The following is an 18,616-nucleotide window of genomic DNA, read 5'->3' as shown; positions in this document are numbered from 1 at the left end:
GCCGGGGCGGGACAAGCGGAACTAACGGGACTGGGCCATAACAGGCAGCGGTACCGGAACTGGAGTTATTTTCTGGACCCGGCGGCAAGCGATGACGTCACGTGCTCAGGAAGGAGTTTGTCAGTGTTGTGACGCTTTCACAAACAAATTTGGTCAGAACCAGAACCGGTACCGCAGAGATGAACTGGGACCAGCTGCAGCTCAAACCGCGGATCATCTCCGCCGTTCAGAGAGGTACCAGCTGCTCCACCGGACTCCAGAGTCCAAACCCAGATTTGAACTGGTCCGCCTGGAGCAGAAGTCTGAGCTTCACTCAGACCTTCATCGTTGATGTCATACAGTGACGTCGGCTTTATTTAATGAACCCAAACTTGATTATTTTTCTAATTAAGCCGCAGGTTGTATTTGAACAGAACAAGAGCCTCGTTAAAGCTGACGGCTTTCCTCTGGGCTCAGCTGTGTTCACTGACCATCACCATGTGTCGCTCTGTGGTTGTGTCGTTGCCATAGTAACGTGTTTTCTCCCCTCAACCCCCAGCTCATCTGAAGTCTTTTCGGGAGGTTCTGGTTTTCTCTGAGCCGGATCTTCAGAAAATGACCGGACTGTCCCGCCCAGATGTCCAGGAGCTGCTCCATGCTGCCGCCGCCGCCTGCAGGACCCGACAGCCAATCACAGGTTAGATTATCTGATTGGCTCACACAGTGTGACGTCATGTTCAGTTCTAACAGCAGTGTGTGTGTCCCTCAGCCCTCCAGCTGCAACGAGGTGAGTGCCGCAGGTTGGAGTCCGGTCTGCGGCTCGGAACTGGCTGTCCGGTTCTGGACCAGCTGCTTCGCGGAGGACTGCCAGTGGGGGGCGTCACTGAGCTGGCGGGAGAGAGCGGAGCGGGGAAGACCCAGCTGGGCCTGCAGCTGTGCCTGTCTGTGCAGTATCCTGTGGAGCACGGAGGCCTGAGTGCAGGTCGGTGAACGCACCATGCGTACGCAGGGTGTCAGTGAACGCACCACGTCAGTGATCTTCCCAGCCTTCCATGACCTCTGACCTCTGCCCTCCAGGTGCGCTGTACATCTGTACCGAGGATCCGTTCCCCATCCGGCGGCTGCAGCAGCTGATCTCAGAGCAGACGTTGCTGCGGTCTGATGTCCCGCCATCTCTGATTGGCCGCCTCCGCTTCTCCGACAACATCTACTTGGAACACGCTGCCGACCTGGTGCGTTTGACCTCTGACCTCAGATTGTGTGGCGTCTTTGGCCGACCGTAGGCTCACAGGTGTGTTGATCCCCAGGACTCGCTGCAGGTGTGTCTGTCTCGGCGCGCCGCGCTCCTATTGGCCCAGGGCCGAGTCCGGCTGGTCGTGGTCGACTCGGTGGCGGCGCTGTTCAGGTGCGAGTTCCAGCCTGGTGATTGGCTGGAGAGGAACAAGCAGCTGCTCACCGTCTCCTCCATGGTGCATCACCTGAGCCACGAGTTCACCACCCCTGTTCTCTGCATCAACCAGGTGGGTCACACACACACACACACACACACCTGTCTCCTGTCCTCAGGTGAAAGACGTCTCAGATCAGTAGTCATGGCTACTTCCTGTTTTTGTTTTTTTTATCTGTTTAAGGTCACAGATGTTTTCCACCAACCAGAGAGCAGCTCCAGGTAAACCTGTCCTCCAGGGAAACCCGAAGCGTTTTCATCCTGACCTCATGTCTGCCTGTCTACCTGCCCAGCTCTCCGTCCTCTTCAGTGAGTCCCGCCCTCGGTCTGGCCTGGGCCAATCAGGTGACGGTTCGGCTGATGATGCGCCGTCTCCAGGCAACTGTTTCCCGTGGCGACCAGAGCAGCGCTCTGCGCAGGTTGGAGGTGGTGTTCGCTCCTCACCTGGCCCGGGGCAGCCGGAACGTCGCGGTGTGGAGGGAGGGGCTCCGGGGTTTTGGACCCGGTTCTGGCTCCATTTGGACCTGATGTAGCTCAGCAGGAAATGGTTCTGCCGCTTCCTCTTTGTTCCGTCTGACCCAATGGAGATGCTTCTGGGTTTCAGCTGGGTCAGAATGAGGTTCTGGTGGGTCCGGCAGCTCGGGACTCCGGTCCAGAGTGGAATCATGATGACTGTCATTCCGGGTCAGAACCACCTCAGGTCAGTATAATGCCTTCACTGTCCCCAGGACGTCAGGACTCTCCCTGGGATCCGTTACAGTTTAACCCGTCTGCCGCCACCAGAACCTTCAATGATCCAGAAACGTTTGTTTACATCAGAACTCAGAATCAGAACGTCAGGTGGTGATGACTTCCTGCCTGTGGCCAATCAGAACGTCAGGTGGTGATGACTTCCTGCCTGTGGCCAATCAGAACGTCAGACTTGATACTCCTGTTGTGTAAATAAATTTATTTATTTTTAGGGTCAAAAAAGATAAAAAGTTGTAAAGTTTTTTTGTATGTTTGTTTTTTTGTTTTGTAGGATTGAAAGTGATGGAAAAACTAAGAATACATAAACTCCAACCTAATTAAAACAGATCTGATGTTATTTGTATTTTAATGTAATTATTTATCGATATTTAATGCAAATTATTGCAAAAAAGGGAAGCTGTTAAAAACGTTATGGATCTCCTGTGGACGGTCCAACGAGCCACTGGTGGCTCCGGAGCCCCAGGTAGGAGACCCGTGGTCTGATTGTGTTGACCCGGTTCTTCTGTACATGAACCGGTTCTGTTTGGTACCGAATGGACTCCAGATGAAAAAAGGAATCCATTGAAATTCAGTAATTATAAACGGATCATTTTAAATCCTAATCTGGGTTAAAAGATTCGAACTTTTTCCCAATAATCCCGCTTCCCTCCGGGTCAGAGCCGTTCTGGTTCTGGGCGCAGCGGCAGCACTGCGCCTGCGCTGATTCTCCATAATAAAGCGATCATCAGACTACCGGAAGAGCGTTAGTGTTTTTCAAATTAAAAGCAGCACCGAAGCCGGTCCCCGGGTCACTGATGGCAGCTACCGATGGAACCGGACCTATGATGTTCATAGGGCCGGTTCCGGTCCAGGTGTGTTGGAGCAGAAACCTATCTAGAAACTGCAGGTTGGTTCTGGAGAACCGGACTGGGTCGGCTCTGTTCTGTTTTATTTTAGCTCTTATTTTGAAAGAGCGTGGCCGCGCCCCTGATTTCCGGCCGTGTTGCGGTGGTTGACGCAGCGCGTGAGTTTTCACAGCAGAAAGACCGAAGATCAAAAGGCGCCGCCGAGCTGCAGGTGAGGTTTGTTTTTGGCTGCAGAGCCTCATCAGTTATCGATCAGTATCGATCAGTATCGATCAGTGAGCTCATCTTTCCGTCCACATTCCTGCTGCTGATCAGTCGTTTATTAATACCCTCAAACTGATGACATGATTTATCAAATAAAACGTAAACAACAACGACGTCATGACCGACAGAGGGCGTGGCCCCGCTGACCGGATGATGATGATGAAGATGATCGATCAGCAGCTAGGGGAAGCTCTGAGTTCCTGATGTTTTCATCAGCATGTTCTGGTTCTGGTCGGGTCCAGTTCAAACCAAACTGACGGGTCTGAGTCACCGGATCCCAGATCCAGTCCCGGTCCGGATCCGTCAGTTTGATTCAATTCCGGGTCTTTAGCAGCAAGATGCTTCCCCTGTCACCATGGTAACTGACCTCCACCTGTTGCCATGGTAACTGACACCTGGAGAGCTCCAGAGTGATTATCTGTCATTAGTTTGGGAATGACTGTATTGATCATGTGATCAGCAGTGAACCAGACGGAGTTCTGCTTTAGATGGATCCGGTTGTGCTGGACTGATCCGGTTCTTCCAGAACCTTCTGGACCTCCCTGTACTGTTTGTTCCTGCTGCTGCAGACCATGGCTGCCTTCCTCTTCCTCCACCTGGCCCTCCTCTTCCTCCTGGCGGGGCCCGCGACCTTGCAGACTCCCGATCCCGCTGAGCAGGACCTCCTGGACCGGAGCGCAGACTTCGGGGCGCGGCTGTACCGGGCGGTGGCGGGCCGAACCGACGATAACGTCTTGCTGGCTCCGCTCACTGTCTTTGCGGGAATGCTAGCTCTGCTCAACGGAACCAGCGGGCCGACCCAGAACCAGCTGCTGCAGGGACTCACCCTGACCGGACTGGACCCCCAGATTCTGCCAGGTGAGCCGCGACCCCAGCATGACCCGGAAGAGGACGGCCCGCCGTCTGCAAACTTAAAACTTAACAGCTATAATTCTTAGAGAAAACGGAAGGTTCAGTTTAAGTTATTCTTTCATTTACATGTCACAGTTCCGAACTAAACATTTAGTTAGGAAGATAAATATTTAGTTCCAAATTGTACAGAAGAGGGTTAGAGCCACAGAAAACAGGAAGTCTGAATTAAGAATATTTTTTTCAGTGGACCTAATCCTCTTCCGTACAATGTAATATTTTACAAAATGGATATATTTAATTTACAATTTAAATATTTGGTTTGCTAACTAAGTATATCGTTTTTTTGCTAATTAAGTATTTAGTATGGAAATTTATATTTAACTTCTAAATAGAAAAATACTGAGCAATCAAATTTTATTTGTATAGCACATTTCAGCATCAAGGCTTTTCAAGGTGCTTTACATAATTAAAAAACAAAATAAAAACAGCATGTGACATTGAATAAACAATAAGAAAGAGAAAGAGAGTTTGGAAAAAGAAAAAAATGAAAAAGATTTTTAGAAAAAGGATAAAAACAAACTTTTGTTACGGTATTTAAGCGCCTGGTGTCGCAGGTCTCCACCGTCCGTTTAACCCAGGTGTTATCCAGGTGTTATCCAGGTATTATCCAGGTGTTATCCAGGTGTTATCCAGGTATTATCCAGGTATTATCCAGGTATTATTCAAGTGTTATCCAGGTATTATTCAGGTGTTATCCAGGTATTATCCAGGTATTATTCAAGTGTTATCCAGGTATTATTCAGGTGTTATCCAGGTATTATTCAGGTGTTATCCAGGTATTATCCAGGTATTATCCAGGTATTATCCAGGCTCTGTCCACCTGTCACGCGAATTTTTGCGCTAGGACTTGGCCGTCCTACACGGATTTTTGTGCACTATTTTTACCTGTTAGTCTAGAGTTACAGGGTTTTTCTGTGCGCGCAATGACACTCAACCACTCACCACTTTTACATAAATAGATAAAAACTAAAGATAAAAACATCAAAGACATCAAAACCCACTCTAACCCTAATTTAGCCATAAGCAGCTCCAACCAGGTGGGTTAAGTTGAGATTTAAAGGCTCTCAGTGTTTCAGCTGTTTTATAGTTTTCTGGAAGTTTATTCCAAATCTGTGGTACATAGAAGCTGAATGCTGCTTCTCCTCATTTGGTTCTGGTTCTGGATGCAGAGCAGAACCAGAACCAGAAGATCTGAGGGGTCTAGACGGTTGGTACAGTAATAACAGATCTTTAATGTATTGTGGTGCTAAACCGTTCAGTGATTTATAAACTAACAGTATTTTAAAGTCTATCCTCTGAGCTACAGTGAGTCAGTGTAGGGACTTTAAAACTGGTGCTATGTCTCCATCTTCCTGGTTTTAGTGAGAACAGCAGCAGCAGCTTCTGGATCAGCTGCAGCTGGAGGATTGATTTATTAGTCAGACCTGTGAAGACGCTGCTGCAGTAATCAATGAGGTTAAAGATAAATGCATGGATGAGTTTCTCTAGATCTCACTGAGACATCAGTCCTCTAATCCTGGAGATGTTCTTCAGGTGACAGAAGGCCGACTTTGTGACTGTCTTAATGTGGCTCTGAAGGTTCAGGTCAGAGGTCATCACTACTCCCAGGTTTCGGGCTGATCGCTGGTTTTCAGTTGTAATAACTGAAGCTGAGCATTGATTCTAGTTCGCTCCTCTTTAGGTCCAAAGATAATAACTTCAGTTTTGTTTCTGTTCAGCAGGAGAAAGTTTTGGCCCATCCACACATTTATCTGTTCTAAGCATCTGTTCAGTGATTGGATGGGGTCAAAGGTCACCTGGTGACATCGTGATGTAGATCTGTGTATCATAGTTATGGTAGCTGATCTTATTTCCTGTTATAACCTGAGCCAGTGGGAGCATATAAATATTGAAAAGAAGGGGTCCTAGGATTGAAGCTTGGGGTACCCCACATGTGACCTTTGACCTCTCTGATGAGAAGTTTCCGATTGAAACAAAGAAATCCCTGATTCAAACCAGAGAGCCCAGACACCCTGCAGAGGAAACCCATTTCGGCCGCTTCTGTCCTCGGTTCCAGAATTAGCCTAATAAGCTAATTAGGTAGCCTAATTAGCCTATTTATTAATTATAATTAGGCTACCTAATTAGCCTAATAAGCTAATTAGGTAGCCTAATTAGCCTATTTATTAATTATAATTAGGCTACCTAATTAGCCTAATAAGCTAATTAACCTAATAAGCTAATTAGGTAGCCTAAGCAGTATTTAGCTTGCTAACTAAATCTAAGGTAAATGTTTAGCTTGTGAATGAAATATTTAGTTTAAAACTGTGACATTCATAAATGAATGGATAACTTGGTTAAAAATATGAAAATAAACCTGCATGTTTTGTTGAGTCTGAATAATCCAGATTGTTGCAGTCTTGGTCTGCAGTTGAACTTCCTCTGCCTCCAGATCGGTTCCAGGCCCTGAGGAACGCCGTCCTGCAGCCGGGCCTCAGCCTGCAGCAGGGCGCCGCGCTCTTCCTGGACCAGAGCTTCCAGGCGCCGCCGTCCTTCCAGGATCTGGTTCAGACCAAATATGGCGGACAGACGCAGAGCGTGTCCTTCTCCAACCAGGCGAATGCCCAGGACGTCATCAACCGCTGGGTCCAGGACCGGACCCAACACCAGGTCCAGAACCTGCTGAGCACCCTGGACCACCAGACCCAGCTGCTGTTCGTTTCCGCCGCCGCCTACCAGAGTGAGTCCCTCCTGCAGCTGGGTTTTGACTAGGCCGCTGTGTTCTGCTGTGTGCTTTGACTAGGCCGCTGTGTTCTGCTGTGTGCTTTGACTAGGCCGCTGTGTTCTGCTGTGTGCTTTGACTAGGCCACTGTGTTCTGCTGCGTTACAGTGCGCTTCAGTCCTCCCTTCAACGCCTCACTGACTCAAGTTGAGCGTTTCTATGTCGACCGTTATCATGTCGCCATGGTTCCCATGATGTTTCGGGCCGACAAGTACTTCCTGGCGTATGACGGCGGCGTGAAGGCCGGCGTGCTGAAGCTGCCAATGGCGGATGGTGCCGCCATGTTGGCGGTGCTGCCAGACGAAGACGTGGACCTGACCGCTGTGGAGGAGGAAGTGACCTCAGAGAAGATCCGGGCCTGGGTCCGCCAGCTGAAGAAGACGTGAGGACCTTTGTCTTCTTCATTCCTCGATTCTCAGTGTACGATTCTGACCCACCTGTTCTGTCAACAGGAAGCTGGAGGTGCAACTTCCTGTCTTCCTGCTGAAGCGCTCCTATGCCCTGAAAGACGTCTTGCAAGCGCTCGACATCACGCAGGTGTTCCAAGATGGCACTGACTTCAGCAGCATGGGCGGGGCTTCAAGACCCAGCCTCTCTCAGGTCAGTGGCCCAGTCAAATCCTTGAACGTTAAAAAAATAAGTTTGAGGCCCTGGAATGATTTTGGGTTTGAATTTTCACCTGGAGGGAGACGATTAATGTGTTGGTATGTTGTCCTGTGTGCCCAGTACGCAGCAACACGCCATCTGCTGGGTGAACTGGTTAACTGCCCTCCATGTTGACTCAATAATAAAAAACCAAGAGCTATGCTAATGCTAATGATGCTAATTCTGACAGTTTTACCTGCTAAGCTAACAAACCCTGGGAATATTGACTGAGAATAGTTCCAATGAATCTGTGAGCCTGAAGTTTTCAGTCTTGATGTTAACCAAGGTTGGGAACCTGTTTGATCTGCAAGGCTTCGTCCTCCAGGTTCCTCCAGGTTCCTCCAGGCTCCTCCAGGTTATTTTTCCATTTTCCCGTCACTGAGTCTGAATGTTTTTCTAACCCGCTCCACTCTGTTTCCTCCTCAGGTGTATCACGCCTCCGTCATCTCCATGGATGACAGCAGTGATGATGGAGGCTCAGGGGGCGGGGCCACCGCCTTCTCCTCGCCGCCGCCGCGCCTCACCTTCAACCGGCCCTTCATCTTCATCATCTACCAGCAGGCCAGTGGCAGCCTGCTCCTCATGGGCCGAGTGGCCAACCCCACAGAGAACTGAGCAAAGAACTGCCCCCTTTGAAGCTCCGCCCACCTGTAGAGGCAGGTTGTAGCCTCACTTCCTGTCTATCTGAAGTGTTAAACATGAGGGGGGAGTCCCCTGAAAGGGCCGCAAGGGACGCCCGATGGGTCAAGAGTTAAACAGATCCAGAACATTAAATCCTGTTCCATTCCTACTAATCATCTTGTTTATTGTAGAGCACTTCCTGTTAGCACTGAGCTAATGTTGCATCCTATTTATTTTGTTGTTTTCCTGCATGCTAGCAGCTTTTAGCACTGAGCTAATGCTGAATGTTTGATTCCGATCATAGACGGTTTTAATAAAACTGTCATCACATACCTGAGTCTCCTGATTATTGTCCTGCCAAGACAAACCCTGAGATAAAAACTGGATTCGCTCCAAAGCTTCTAAACCAGCCGGCTGATTGTAAATACACAAAACTACTCCAGCCTGCAGCAGATTTATGTTTAAAATAGTTTTTATTCAACCAATAAGTTTGTTTCTCTGAGGAAACAAGGCAGAAAAAAAAATCATTTAGAAAATATTTTTTTCTTTTATTTAAAGATTTATTAAAATATCTCTGGATCGTTTCGCTGCTGTCTATCAAACTTGCTTTGTCTCATTCCAGCCAAACTCCAGTGGATTTCATTAGACTACCCAGAACTGTGAAACTGATGGAAAATAATTCCAATAATTTCAACATTTTACACCTTGGTAATCTGAAAAGTGTGGCTTACATTTGATTTTTGGTCTTCCACTCTGAAATCCTGGAAAAATAAAAATATCCACTTTCACCAACCAGAGTTCAGCTGTAGCTTAATCTGAGTGTGACTGCAACCTGAGACTGGGGTCGAAGGTCAGCTTCCAGCGTGAACACACAGCCACAGATATGATGGATGAATAGAGCAGATTCCTGGGTTAGAGTGGCCTAGTCAAAGGGAATCTGTCACTGCTGTTTCTGTCTGTAGATGGTACACTCCACACTTTGCAGAGATTCCTGTTACAAATGTTAAAGCCACCGATTTCCTTCACAGTTCTGCACTTCCTGTTCTGCCACAGAAAGTCTGAATGAAATAAACTGGAGTTTGTTGATGAATTGGAGCAAAAGGTGAGATCGTTAGAGGAACCAGCTCTTTTCTCTGAACCTCCATTTAGTGGCAAAAAAACTCAATAAAAGCCGTTTTCATTCAGTTTTTTATTTTAAAATAATTTCTGATTTCCACTAGTCCAAGTTAAACTCCTCTTTGGTTGCCCGCGGTGATCACCGTCCAATGAGATCACACCAACAACCTGCAGGTGAACCAATCAAATGAAGCGATGAGATGGTTGAATACACAGTGCTCAGTAGGATCGCTCAGCATCCACCGGTTCTGCTGGCGCCGCGCTGCATTCTGGGCGTCGCCCTGAAACCGCTTCCAGGCAGCTGATTGGCTGATGGGCTCACGTACAGGTGAAGACATCATCAGCTTCACTCTCATTCTGACTGGAGAGAGTTGGACTTCCTGTTCCTGCCGAGAGAAAACCAGAAAAACAGATCAGGAAGTAGACCGGGCCGAAACTCAACCAGAACCACTACTGATACCAGGTGAAGCAGACTTCCTGACCCAATCTCACTGGTCTTACGGTCTTTTGTGGAACCAGTTCGTCGTCAGGACTCACATGGAGAGCTTCCTGGACTGACTGTCCTTCATGCCGCTCCCACGCTCCATTGTCTTGCTGTGCTGACCCAAGGTGCTGGTTCTGTGGTCCCGATGGTCCAGGGTGCTGGTTCTGTGCTCTCTCTCCTCCAGGGAACTGGTTCTGTGCTCCATCATGTGGTTCCGCTGGTCTCGGTTTCCGGTCCTGTGGTCCAGGGTGCTTTTTCTGTGCTCTCTCTGCTCCAGCAGGCTGGCCTGGTCCAGGAGGCTGGTGGTTTTGCTTCGGATCAGAACCGGCATGGAAGAGGTGGACTGGGTTGTCAAGGTGAAGTGGGCGGTCCTCACTGAGTCATCTGTGGGAACAGGAAGTGATGTAAGAGTAGAAACAATCACATAGGGAGTCCAGGTGATTGTAAGGTGAGCAACTACCTCTGGTGGACTTCCCAAGACCCGAAGAACCGCTGAGATCTTTGACCTTCCTGAATCACACAGAAAATGCACAACATGTTAGTCAGGATCAAGCTCTATAGAACCTGGACTGGACCGGACTGGACTGGACTGGACCCTTGTTGCTGAAAATGGGCTATCCAAATAAAGTTGCCTTTCCTACCTAATTGCTTAGCTTGTAAATGAGTGAATGTGTTGAAAATACGATTTTTGAAACGCGAACCCCTGTTTGTTCGCCAATTATTGCTGTTAATTTTAACTGTAACTTTGGTGAATGGTTCTTACAGAGGTCTGTCCGAGTTGACGGGTTTGGACGAAGTCGGCTGGCTGCTGAGGGACCGACTCCGAGACAGTTTAGCCTTCCTCGTCTCTTTACCTAGACACAGAGGAGACGCATCATCATCATCATCATGCCCCTCATCAACGTCATGACCTTACCAGTGGACGAGCTTCCTGTTGAAGAGGACACAGACATGGACTTTGCGGAGGACAGACTGGTCTTGCTGTCTCTTCCTGTCAGAGAAACGACTTTAACAGAGACGAGTCGGAAACTGCTGGAGATTCTGGGAACAAATGAAGGTTCAGCTCACGTTTTCTCTCCATGTGTTTGTCAGAGTTCAGCTTCCCATCGCTCTGCTGCCGCTCCAGCTGCTCCTGGCAACACAGCGCATGTCCATAAAACCTGCCAAACACAAAGCCTCCGTCACCGTCACACTCACCATCTCCAGCAGCAGCATCTCCTCCTTCTCCTTCTTCTGGTCCAGCAGGTCCCAGTCGTGTCTCTTATGAAACTGCGGACAAACACAACACATCCAGGTGAGGAGCAGACGTGGAGGAGACGCCTCGGTCACTCAGCTGTCCGTGATCTGGTCCCTTACAGGCTCAGACAGGTCCAGTTTGTCCAGTTCCAACACTGTCTGGAAAGTATGAGGGATGATGGTTAAACCCCAAATGTTAAATGCTCAATAGCTGACTGGTTCCCAGTGCAGACTGGTTCCCAGTGCAGACTGGTTCCCAGGTCTGACTTACCTTGCGGATCATGGCCACAACATCTTTGTCTTTCTCTCGACAGAGAAACTTCTGGACGCAGAAATCCAGTTTCTGCAGCAGCAGCTTGTCAGCTGGCAGGCGGAGGGACGACCGTAACCGTGGCAACAGCTGACAAAGCTTATACCTGAGAGGACAGGTGAGACATCAGGAGGAGGACAGGTGAGACATCGGAGCTCTTCAGAGAGGACAGCACTGCCCTACCTGACGTTGGCGACAGGGTCGTGGACGAGTTCCAGCGCTGGGATCAGGAAATGTTTGTTGAAGTATTTTCTGGAGAAAATCTCTGTGGCGATTTCACAAACATCCAGGAACCTCAGGCGGTTCCAGTAGCTGCGGCCTTGAGCGAGATCTGAGGACAGAAACAGACGGTTTGACCACAGAGCTGACATGATCGACCAGACAACACGTGGTTCAGGTTAGCAGGCTGGTTTAGCTTAGCTAGGTTTCTGCAGCAGAATTGCTCTGACCTTGGATCAGCCGCTCCATCATCTCCTGACGCTGCTCCTGCTTACGGTTGTAGCGCAGGAACGTGCAGAAGGTCCGAGCCGCCTCTTTCTGTACCGGTAGCACTTTCTACAGCCGGGAGGAAGCACAGCAGAGTTACCTGTCTGTCACCTGGCTCACCAGGGGATGATGCGACGCTGACAGCGCTGACGTTGGTGGTGAGGATGATGAAGATCCGAGCAGAGAAGGTTTGGTGCAGCAGCTCTCCGGGCAGCAGTCTGGACAGGCAGCTGTAGCGATGCAGCAGCTTCTCATGCAGCCGCCAACGCAGAGAAGATCCAACTTTCTGTTCGGCTGACAGCAGCGCCGACAGCAGCTCTGGGAGCTGAGGCCAACCACAGACAGTCCACCAGAGATCCATGGGAGCACCGAAGGGGAATCCAGCGCAAGAGAAGAGGAACCATCCAGGAACAGAGGAGAAAATAGTCAGAGCCCAGACTGAGGAACCACAGGAAGAACCTGAGGAGAACTTAGGTTCCCTCACCTTGTTGTCCAGGATTAGATTGTCTCCTCTAGAGAGAACCAGCTCCAGAGTTTCATCTAGGTGGTTCATCAGCGCATCCAGAACCTCAACAAGCATCAGTTGAAGAACGCAAACATAAAAACAGCAAAAGGTTTGAAATCGAGTCAAAAAACATTTCCAACATAGACCAACAGGGGGCAGTTTCAGCTGTGGCTACTTCCTGGTCACAGGAAGCTGCATCCACTCTGAAGCTACTGACCTGATTACTGATAGGTAGACACCGCTGGCAAATGAGACGGAGAGTACTCACTAGCGTTAGCGTGGATAGCCTGGTCATCCACTGGATTGTCTTCTTCCTCTGATGGCTAACGCTAGCCTCTCTGTGCTAATGGCCAGAGGAAGAAGGTGATCCAGTGGATGGCCAGCCTAGACATGCTAGTCACCTAGCTTTCCAGTGCTAACACTAGTGAATACTCTCCTTCTCACTTAGTGGTGGAAGCCTATCATCAATCAGATCAGTAGCTCCTATTGAAATAGTCTCCTGCAATCAGAGAGTCGCCACCACTAGGTGGCACTAGTCTTAATTTGGTGCTGAAGCTGCCATAAACTAAAAGTAAAGAAGTAAAAACTTCTTCTGCATCACATTTATGCAGCTGATCTTCATGTAGACATCCATGGAGCTCTGTGAGCCTTGGCAGGTCTGCATTTCCTTAGAGATAACATTCTGAAGAGGTCTGCAGACCAACCAGCACTGAGCAGGAGTTCTGCTGTGTGGACAGCTAGTGACAGTAATAAGGAAAACTTTTAAAGCACCAGTTGGATCCAGTGGATCCGTTTACTCTGAAATACGGGAACATGATTTCCTGTGACATCACAGGAACATGGCCATGACCTCTCACCTCCAGAGCACTGTCTTGGAGCAGCAACAGGAGCTCCTTGTGGACTACGTGGACATTAGACTCGAGCAGCTTCACCACCTGTCAGAAAAGGCAACAGTGTGAGGTAAAGTGACAGGAAACACCAAGCAGACGGGGGGTACAGGTGGTTCTCACCTGGTGGAAGCTGGCTGCTACACTTCGGCGAACGCTGACCTCTGGGTCGCTGCAAAGACCCGAAAAAGACGGATGGATGTCACACAGGAAGTGGGCGGGGTCTACGAATGCCACCATGGCCTGGAGAGAGAAAAGAGGAATGGTTCTTGAACTACTAAACAGCTCAGAGGTTCTGTAACTGTGAGGATGCCAGATAAGCCCAGTGGTACCGAAATGTTGCAGTACCAATGAGACTAAAGGTTCTGGGACTGAAAAAGTACTAAAGGACCCGATCTGAGTCTGTTTTCCTCCTGAAAAGCAAAACCAGAGTTTAACCAAACCCAGACCGAGGATTGGAGGACCAGAGTTCAGAGGCCAGTTAGCATTCACACCTCCCAAACAAGCCGGGCTTTGACTAGGCAGATGGACTGGAGTTGGATCAAAGCAGACTGGACAGGGCTGGTGTGCATCAACCCTAAAACTCTGGATTGCCCAATAAGCCTGAAAACCTGTGGAAGGGGAAGTGACAGCAGGACTACCAAAGACCCCTGGGAGTCAGTGAGTTTTTGAGTACCGGTAGGTTGTAGCAGCAGTTACAACGGATCAGAGTGGACTCGCCAACATCCATCTGGTTTTCTTCAGTCGGCAGTCCGGTAATACACAGAACCTGAAACTTCTGCAGCAGGAGCCTCTTCTGCTCTTCTGACAGTGAACCTGAAGCACAGAGATTCATCATCACACCTGGACAAACCATCCTTCAGGGACGTTCTCGCCTATCGTCCCAGGTCTGTCCTCTGGGCTCACATTTGTTTAAAGCAGAAGGATGTTGAAGCTTCTGTTGTGACTGTGCGGTCTAACCTGCCAGTCCACTGCAGAGCTTCCCAAACTGGAACGACAGCGACACCATGACGCCTTCATCCACCTGTGATGAAGCGTCACACGCTGACATCACCAGAGGGACCAGCAGGTGAAGTCGGTCATCTAACGAAGAGGGGGGGTTATAACAAGGTGCTGATGGAGAGCAGGGGTTCTGGTTTGGTCCGGACTCACCTCCGTCCATCATCTCCATCAGGCTGATGATGCTGTCGAAGGCGGCCAGGCGAACGCTGCTCTCCTCGTCGCCAGCGAGCTCCAGCAGCTCAGGAAGGAGCTCGGTTCTGGTGTCTTCCACCCTGAAGGACACATGCTGGGTCAGTGGAGCAGAACCTCGCCGGTAAGGGCTGACGGTGCTGACTTTCTGTTTACCCGATGGCTCTGGCCATGCTTTCCAGCTGACGGCACATGCAGACTCGGACCTCGGACTCCGTGTCCCGGCTCAGAGAACGGGCCAATGGCAGCAGCTCCTTCTTCACTCTGACAAACAGAACCTCAGTCAGCAGGAGAGACAAACTGCTTTCAAACCAACTCTGCTGCGCGCCACTCACATGAGAGAGTCAAACTTGCAAGAAGCCTTTCCTAGAATGCGACAGGCAGCCAGGCGAGCCTGAAGGGAGTGAGACAGCTGACTCTGGTAGAGCAGAGGATTCAGCACCTGGGAACACAGAACCACCAAACTACAGATTCTCCCTCTTTGATTTTTCACATCAACGTACTCCCACTCCTACAGTCCGGACTGAAACACATCCCAGACACTGAAAATTTAACAAGGACATTCAAATCAATACAGATTTGACCAGGGGTCTTCACATCCAGGCCTGGACCTTCAGATGGCAGCTGGACTTTTTGAGGAGGTGACTCAGCCGCTTGATTCAGGTTCGTTGGACCAGGGACACACCTGGCGATGCAGGACCCCGAAAGCCTCAACAGGTGGAACCAGAACCTGGCCCGGTTTATCTGAGCATTGTTCAGGAACCACTGACCTCCTGTTTGATGGTCTCTTTGGGCAGAGCGTTGATGGCCGACAGCAGAGTCTCCAACCAGGCGCTGCTCACCACTAACAGACAGAAACCAGGTGAGTCCACCCAATCAGGACCAGGTGTCAGCAGGTAACATCAGGTCTGATTGTTTCACAAAACGTCTGAGTCGTCACCAATCTCCCTAAAGAGCAATTCAGATCTCAGGTGCGGTTACCTGTGTCCCGGTGGTTCAGGTGGAGCAGCACTGTCTTCAGGATGGAGTAGGTGTGTGTGTGGATCAGGATGATGTCGTCCTGCAGGATGGTTAAAAACGAAGTCGCTGCTGCCAGCTGGATTTCAGCACCGGCTCCATTCAAGACCTCCTGGCTCACACAGGTAGGACAGGTGAGCTGCAGTGAAACCTTTCTTGAAGTCAAGTGATTGTGCTGTCCTCAGATTGTACATACCCGAACTTTTGGCACAACTCGACGGAAAGTCTCAGCTGGGTTCTGGCGGACAAGACTTGGCAGGTTGCTGATGACGCTGGCTCTCTGGACTTCCTGACCCACACTGAGGAAAAAGGAGGAGGCAGTTCAAAAACACCTGAACGGAAACACCTGGAGCTAGTTTGAGCACTTCTGGACTCTGGTTCTGTAATGCCTAGTGAGTTCTGTTTGGGAATCAGTTCAGTGAAGTAGTTCAGATCTTCTGGGAGAGAAGTGGTGATTAGCTCCAGAGTTTAATTAGCTGCAGAGTTTAGTGGGTCAAGGAAGAAGGACGGGAGGAGGGCATCGGAAATCTGACAGCTGGAGGCCAGAATTCATCCCAGGAACTCTGATCCAGGACAACGTCAACCAACCTGTTCCCCTCCTGGCCTGTGGGGGCGCTGCACCAAGAACCACTGAAGGAAACGACACGAAAACCTCTGAAGACACTGAGAGCAACTTCTTTCTTCACCAGATGGAAACAAGATGGAGGCGTCAGGTTTTAGCGGTTGGAGGATTTCTCTTTAGGCTAAAGACCAGGAGCCATTTCTGCTGCTAGAGCTAGGCTAACATGTTTTTTTCTCTGGTTCTTCTCTCCAGTGGTCTGGCTGAGAGGCAGGGAAGGCCAGTGCAGGTCTTCAGCCCATCACAGAGATGCTTCCTACAGCTAGGCGTGTCTCTGCTTCAGAACAGCAGAGTACATAACCAGTTAATCAGCAGGACTGGAGAACCTTCGTGCTGCTGAAGAGCTGAGCCAGGTGTATTGGACCAGGATCACACCGACAGGTGGCAGGACACCTGGAGCCCTGCAGCCCAGGATCATCGCTAGCTTTCCTGCAGCCACGCTGTTGGTCTGTGGACTGTAAATTCTTAGATTCTCCGTTTTAACCCCCAGAGATGTTAGTCAGTACATCACCTGCATCACATCAAGACCTGGACTCCAACCACCTCATCAGTCACCTGGTGACCTCACCTGAGCAGGTAAACGGCTCTCTCCACATCATTCAGGTCTTCATCCACAGTCAGCTGATCGATCTCCTCCGCTGTCTGAAAGAAGAAACATGAAAACGTCTCTGAGGCTCCGCCTACATCACACTGATACCACGCCCACTCACGCTGAAGCCATGCCCACATCACTATATTCAGAAGAAGAAACTTTGATAATTGTTCAGTTATTGATTGATTATTAATCAGGTGATCATCAAATCACCTGGAGAAGGAGCACTGTTCAACAAGTTTTACTGTCATGGTCCGCATATCGACATATAGAACCTGAATAGAGCCTAAATTTAACTTAAATGGGGCCCAAATGAACCCTAGATGGGCCCTAATTTGACCCTAAATGGACCCTAAATGGGCCCTAATTTGACCCTAGGGGCTACATGAGGCAGCTGACATCTTACTGAACCCTCAGCTTGTTACAGTGGTGATGCTTTGAGTTTTATCGTTTTGTCTTTTAATGTTTTTATTCAAAACTTTGCAGCATTTTGTCCAAAACAAATTTCTCTGTGGGACTTTAAAGTTCAGATTCTCATGTCTTCATCTCTTTGTTCCTTCGTATTTTAATTCTTCTCCTTGGATTTTTGCTTCATATGTTCTAGTTTTTATCTCCCTCATGTTCTCATCCATTCATCCCTTTGCATCCTCATGTCTGATGTAACCCTCCTCCTTCATGTCTCCATGTTTCCTTTGCTTCCTCGTGTTTTCTTGGTCCAGACTCTGAAGTGTCAGCTGTAGATCTTCTTCTGTGAATTTGAACTGAATTGTGTTTTTTACGGATCGGGAGCTGAACTCTTGTCTCTGGTCCTCCGGCGTTCCGCGGATCGATCAGTGATTGATTGTTTTTTCTGCAGCTCTCCTGGTTCTGCTGACTCAGTGCAGAGCGGAGATCCTGGAGCTGGTCTGTCCGTCCGGGTCTCTGCGCTGCCGGCGGACAGACCGACAAACTGCGTCACTCTGCGCACATCGCGGGTTTCCCTCCGCTTCCTGCCGCTTCACCCAGCATGTTCCCCCATCACCATCATCACCACCATCATCACCACCATCATCACCAGCAGCAGCGTCTTCATCATGCCTCCAGTCATGTGAGCGCCGCTCCCGGTCCCACCTACCTTCAGGCTCCTGCGGATCGGCCGCTCGATGAAGGCCAGCTCCTGCAGCTCCTCCGGCGGCCCGCTGGGCGGTCCGGGCGGGCTCAGAGTCATCCTGCCGGGGAACATCTGCTCACTGGAACCGGCCCAGTCGCTCTCTGGTTGTTACTGGGAGAGCGGGCGGCGGAGCTCAGCATCATCCATCCCTGGCGAGAGGATGGGGGCGGACACGGAGGGAGGGGGGGATGTCTCTCTCCGTTTCCAAGGAGATCCCGTCCGCGGCGGAGCCGACGTCACACAACTTCCGCTTACCGGAGCAAAATGCGGTTTAAACCGTAAGCTGGTCCAAACGCTCAGGGTGAAGAAACTAAAATCAGAAACCAGATTTCAGATTCCCTTCATTTGGTCAATCCAGATTATAATCTCAGATTTTCATATATGAAGCCCTTTAAGATCAGAGGTTCTGATTGGTCCAGAGGTTCCTACCAGGACCCTTCAGAACCAGCCTGCAGGTACTGCTGGTTCTAGTGATGAAGTTCCTGAGTCACAGCACCGAGGAACCTGTCTGTGGCTCACCTGTCTGTGGCTCACCTGTCTGTGGTTCACCTGTCTGTAGCTCACCTGTCTGTGGCTCACCTGTCTGTGGCTCACCTGTCTGTGGTTCACCTGTCTGTAGCTCACCTGTCTGTGGCTCACCTGTCTGTGGCTCACCTGTCTGTGGCTCACCTGTCTGTGGCTCACCTGTCTGTGGTTCACCTGTCTGTGGTTCACCTGTCTGTGGCTCACCTGTCTGTGGTTCACCTGTCTGTGGTTCACCTGTCTGTAGCTCACCTGTCTGTAGCTCACCTGTCTGTGG

General features: G+C 49.8%; 3 protein-coding genes across 6 annotated transcripts; 2 read left to right on the top strand and 1 right to left on the bottom strand.

Annotated features, from left to right (window-relative positions):
• Positions 1-2: 2 nt before the first annotated feature.
• xrcc3 (X-ray repair complementing 3) lies at positions 3-2,513 on the top strand. Its single transcript, XM_014970556.2, has 7 exons — positions 3-234; positions 539-676; positions 749-961; positions 1,057-1,211; positions 1,287-1,499; positions 1,611-1,648; positions 1,720-2,513. Exons 1-7 carry the CDS (start codon positions 180-182, stop codon positions 1,952-1,954), a joined length of 1,047 nt encoding a protein of 348 aa, XP_014826042.1. The 5' UTR covers positions 3-179; the 3' UTR covers positions 1,955-2,513.
• A 599-nt stretch (positions 2,514-3,112) lies between these two features.
• LOC106905633 (protein Z-dependent protease inhibitor-like) lies at positions 3,113-8,556 on the top strand. Of its 4 annotated transcripts, none has more exons than XM_088002003.1 (6): positions 3,113-3,232; positions 3,774-4,143; positions 6,629-6,916; positions 7,067-7,340; positions 7,411-7,558; positions 8,030-8,556. In XM_088002003.1, exons 2-6 carry the CDS (start codon positions 3,858-3,860, stop codon positions 8,216-8,218), a joined length of 1,185 nt encoding a protein of 394 aa, XP_087858129.1. In that variant the 5' UTR covers positions 3,113-3,232; positions 3,774-3,857; the 3' UTR covers positions 8,219-8,556. The 4 variants fall into 4 exon arrangements, with proteins under 4 accessions (XP_087858129.1, XP_014826041.2, XP_087858127.1 ...); XM_014970555.2 differs by having other exon boundaries at positions 3,134-3,232; positions 3,855-4,143; XM_088002001.1 differs by having other exon boundaries at positions 3,136-3,232; positions 3,749-4,143.
• Positions 8,557-9,398: 842 nt separating this feature from the next.
• On the bottom strand, positions 9,399-18,362 carry ppp4r4 (protein phosphatase 4, regulatory subunit 4). The gene is made up of 25 exons (XM_088002006.1): positions 17,782-18,362; positions 16,644-16,717; positions 15,653-15,755; positions 15,421-15,568; positions 15,210-15,283; positions 14,775-14,881; positions 14,596-14,703; positions 14,401-14,522; positions 14,209-14,331; positions 13,925-14,064; positions 13,372-13,491; positions 13,219-13,296; positions 12,341-12,424; positions 12,008-12,181; positions 11,820-11,925; positions 11,554-11,701; positions 11,332-11,476; positions 11,181-11,219; positions 11,022-11,093; positions 10,893-10,956; positions 10,741-10,815; positions 10,588-10,678; positions 10,285-10,334; positions 9,878-10,208; positions 9,399-9,726 (listed from the first exon to the last, which is right to left on the bottom strand). The coding sequence occupies exons 1-25, from the start codon at positions 17,887-17,889 to the stop codon at positions 9,693-9,695; spliced, it is 2,718 nt and encodes a 905-aa protein (XP_087858132.1). The 5' UTR covers positions 17,890-18,362; the 3' UTR covers positions 9,399-9,692.
• Positions 18,363-18,616: the final 254 nt, after the last annotated feature.

Source organism: Poecilia mexicana, unplaced genomic scaffold (genome assembly GCF_051168715.1).
Source record: "Poecilia mexicana isolate PSO_F unplaced genomic scaffold, ASM5116871v1 scaffold_21, whole genome shotgun sequence".
NCBI lineage: Eukaryota > Metazoa > Chordata > Actinopteri > Cyprinodontiformes > Poeciliidae > Poecilia > Poecilia mexicana.
This window is presented reverse-complemented; position numbering and strand designations above follow the sequence as displayed.

Bases quoted from the DNA above. Each gene is read 5' to 3' on its own strand.
- xrcc3 (XM_014970556.2), top strand. From the start codon at position 180: ATGAACTGGGACCAGCTGCAGCTCAAACCGCGGATCATCTCCGCCGTT. The intron at 677-748 runs GTTAGATTATCT...TGTGTCCCTCAG, and splicing joins GACCCGACAGCCAATCACAG to CCCTCCAGCTGCAACGAGGT. The intron at 1,212-1,286 runs GTGCGTTTGACC...GTTGATCCCCAG, and splicing joins TGGAACACGCTGCCGACCTG to GACTCGCTGCAGGTGTGTCT.
- LOC106905633 (XM_088002003.1), top strand. From the start codon at position 3,858: ATGGCTGCCTTCCTCTTCCTCCACCTGGCCCTCCTCTTCCTCCTGGCG. The intron at 4,144-6,628 runs GTGAGCCGCGAC...CTCTGCCTCCAG, and splicing joins GGACCCCCAGATTCTGCCAG to ATCGGTTCCAGGCCCTGAGG. The intron at 7,559-8,029 runs GTCAGTGGCCCA...TTTCCTCCTCAG, and splicing joins CAAGACCCAGCCTCTCTCAG to GTGTATCACGCCTCCGTCAT.
- ppp4r4 (XM_088002006.1), bottom strand. From the start codon at position 17,889: ATGTTCCCCGGCAGGATGACTCTGAGCCCGCCCGGACCGCCCAGCGGG. The intron at 13,297-13,371 runs GTGAGAACCACC...CTTTTCTGACAG, and splicing joins TAGCAGCCAGCTTCCACCAG to GTGGTGAAGCTGCTCGAGTC. The intron at 12,425-13,218 runs GTGAGAGGTCAT...ATGCTTGTTGAG, and splicing joins TCCAAGACAGTGCTCTGGAG to GTTCTGGATGCGCTGATGAA.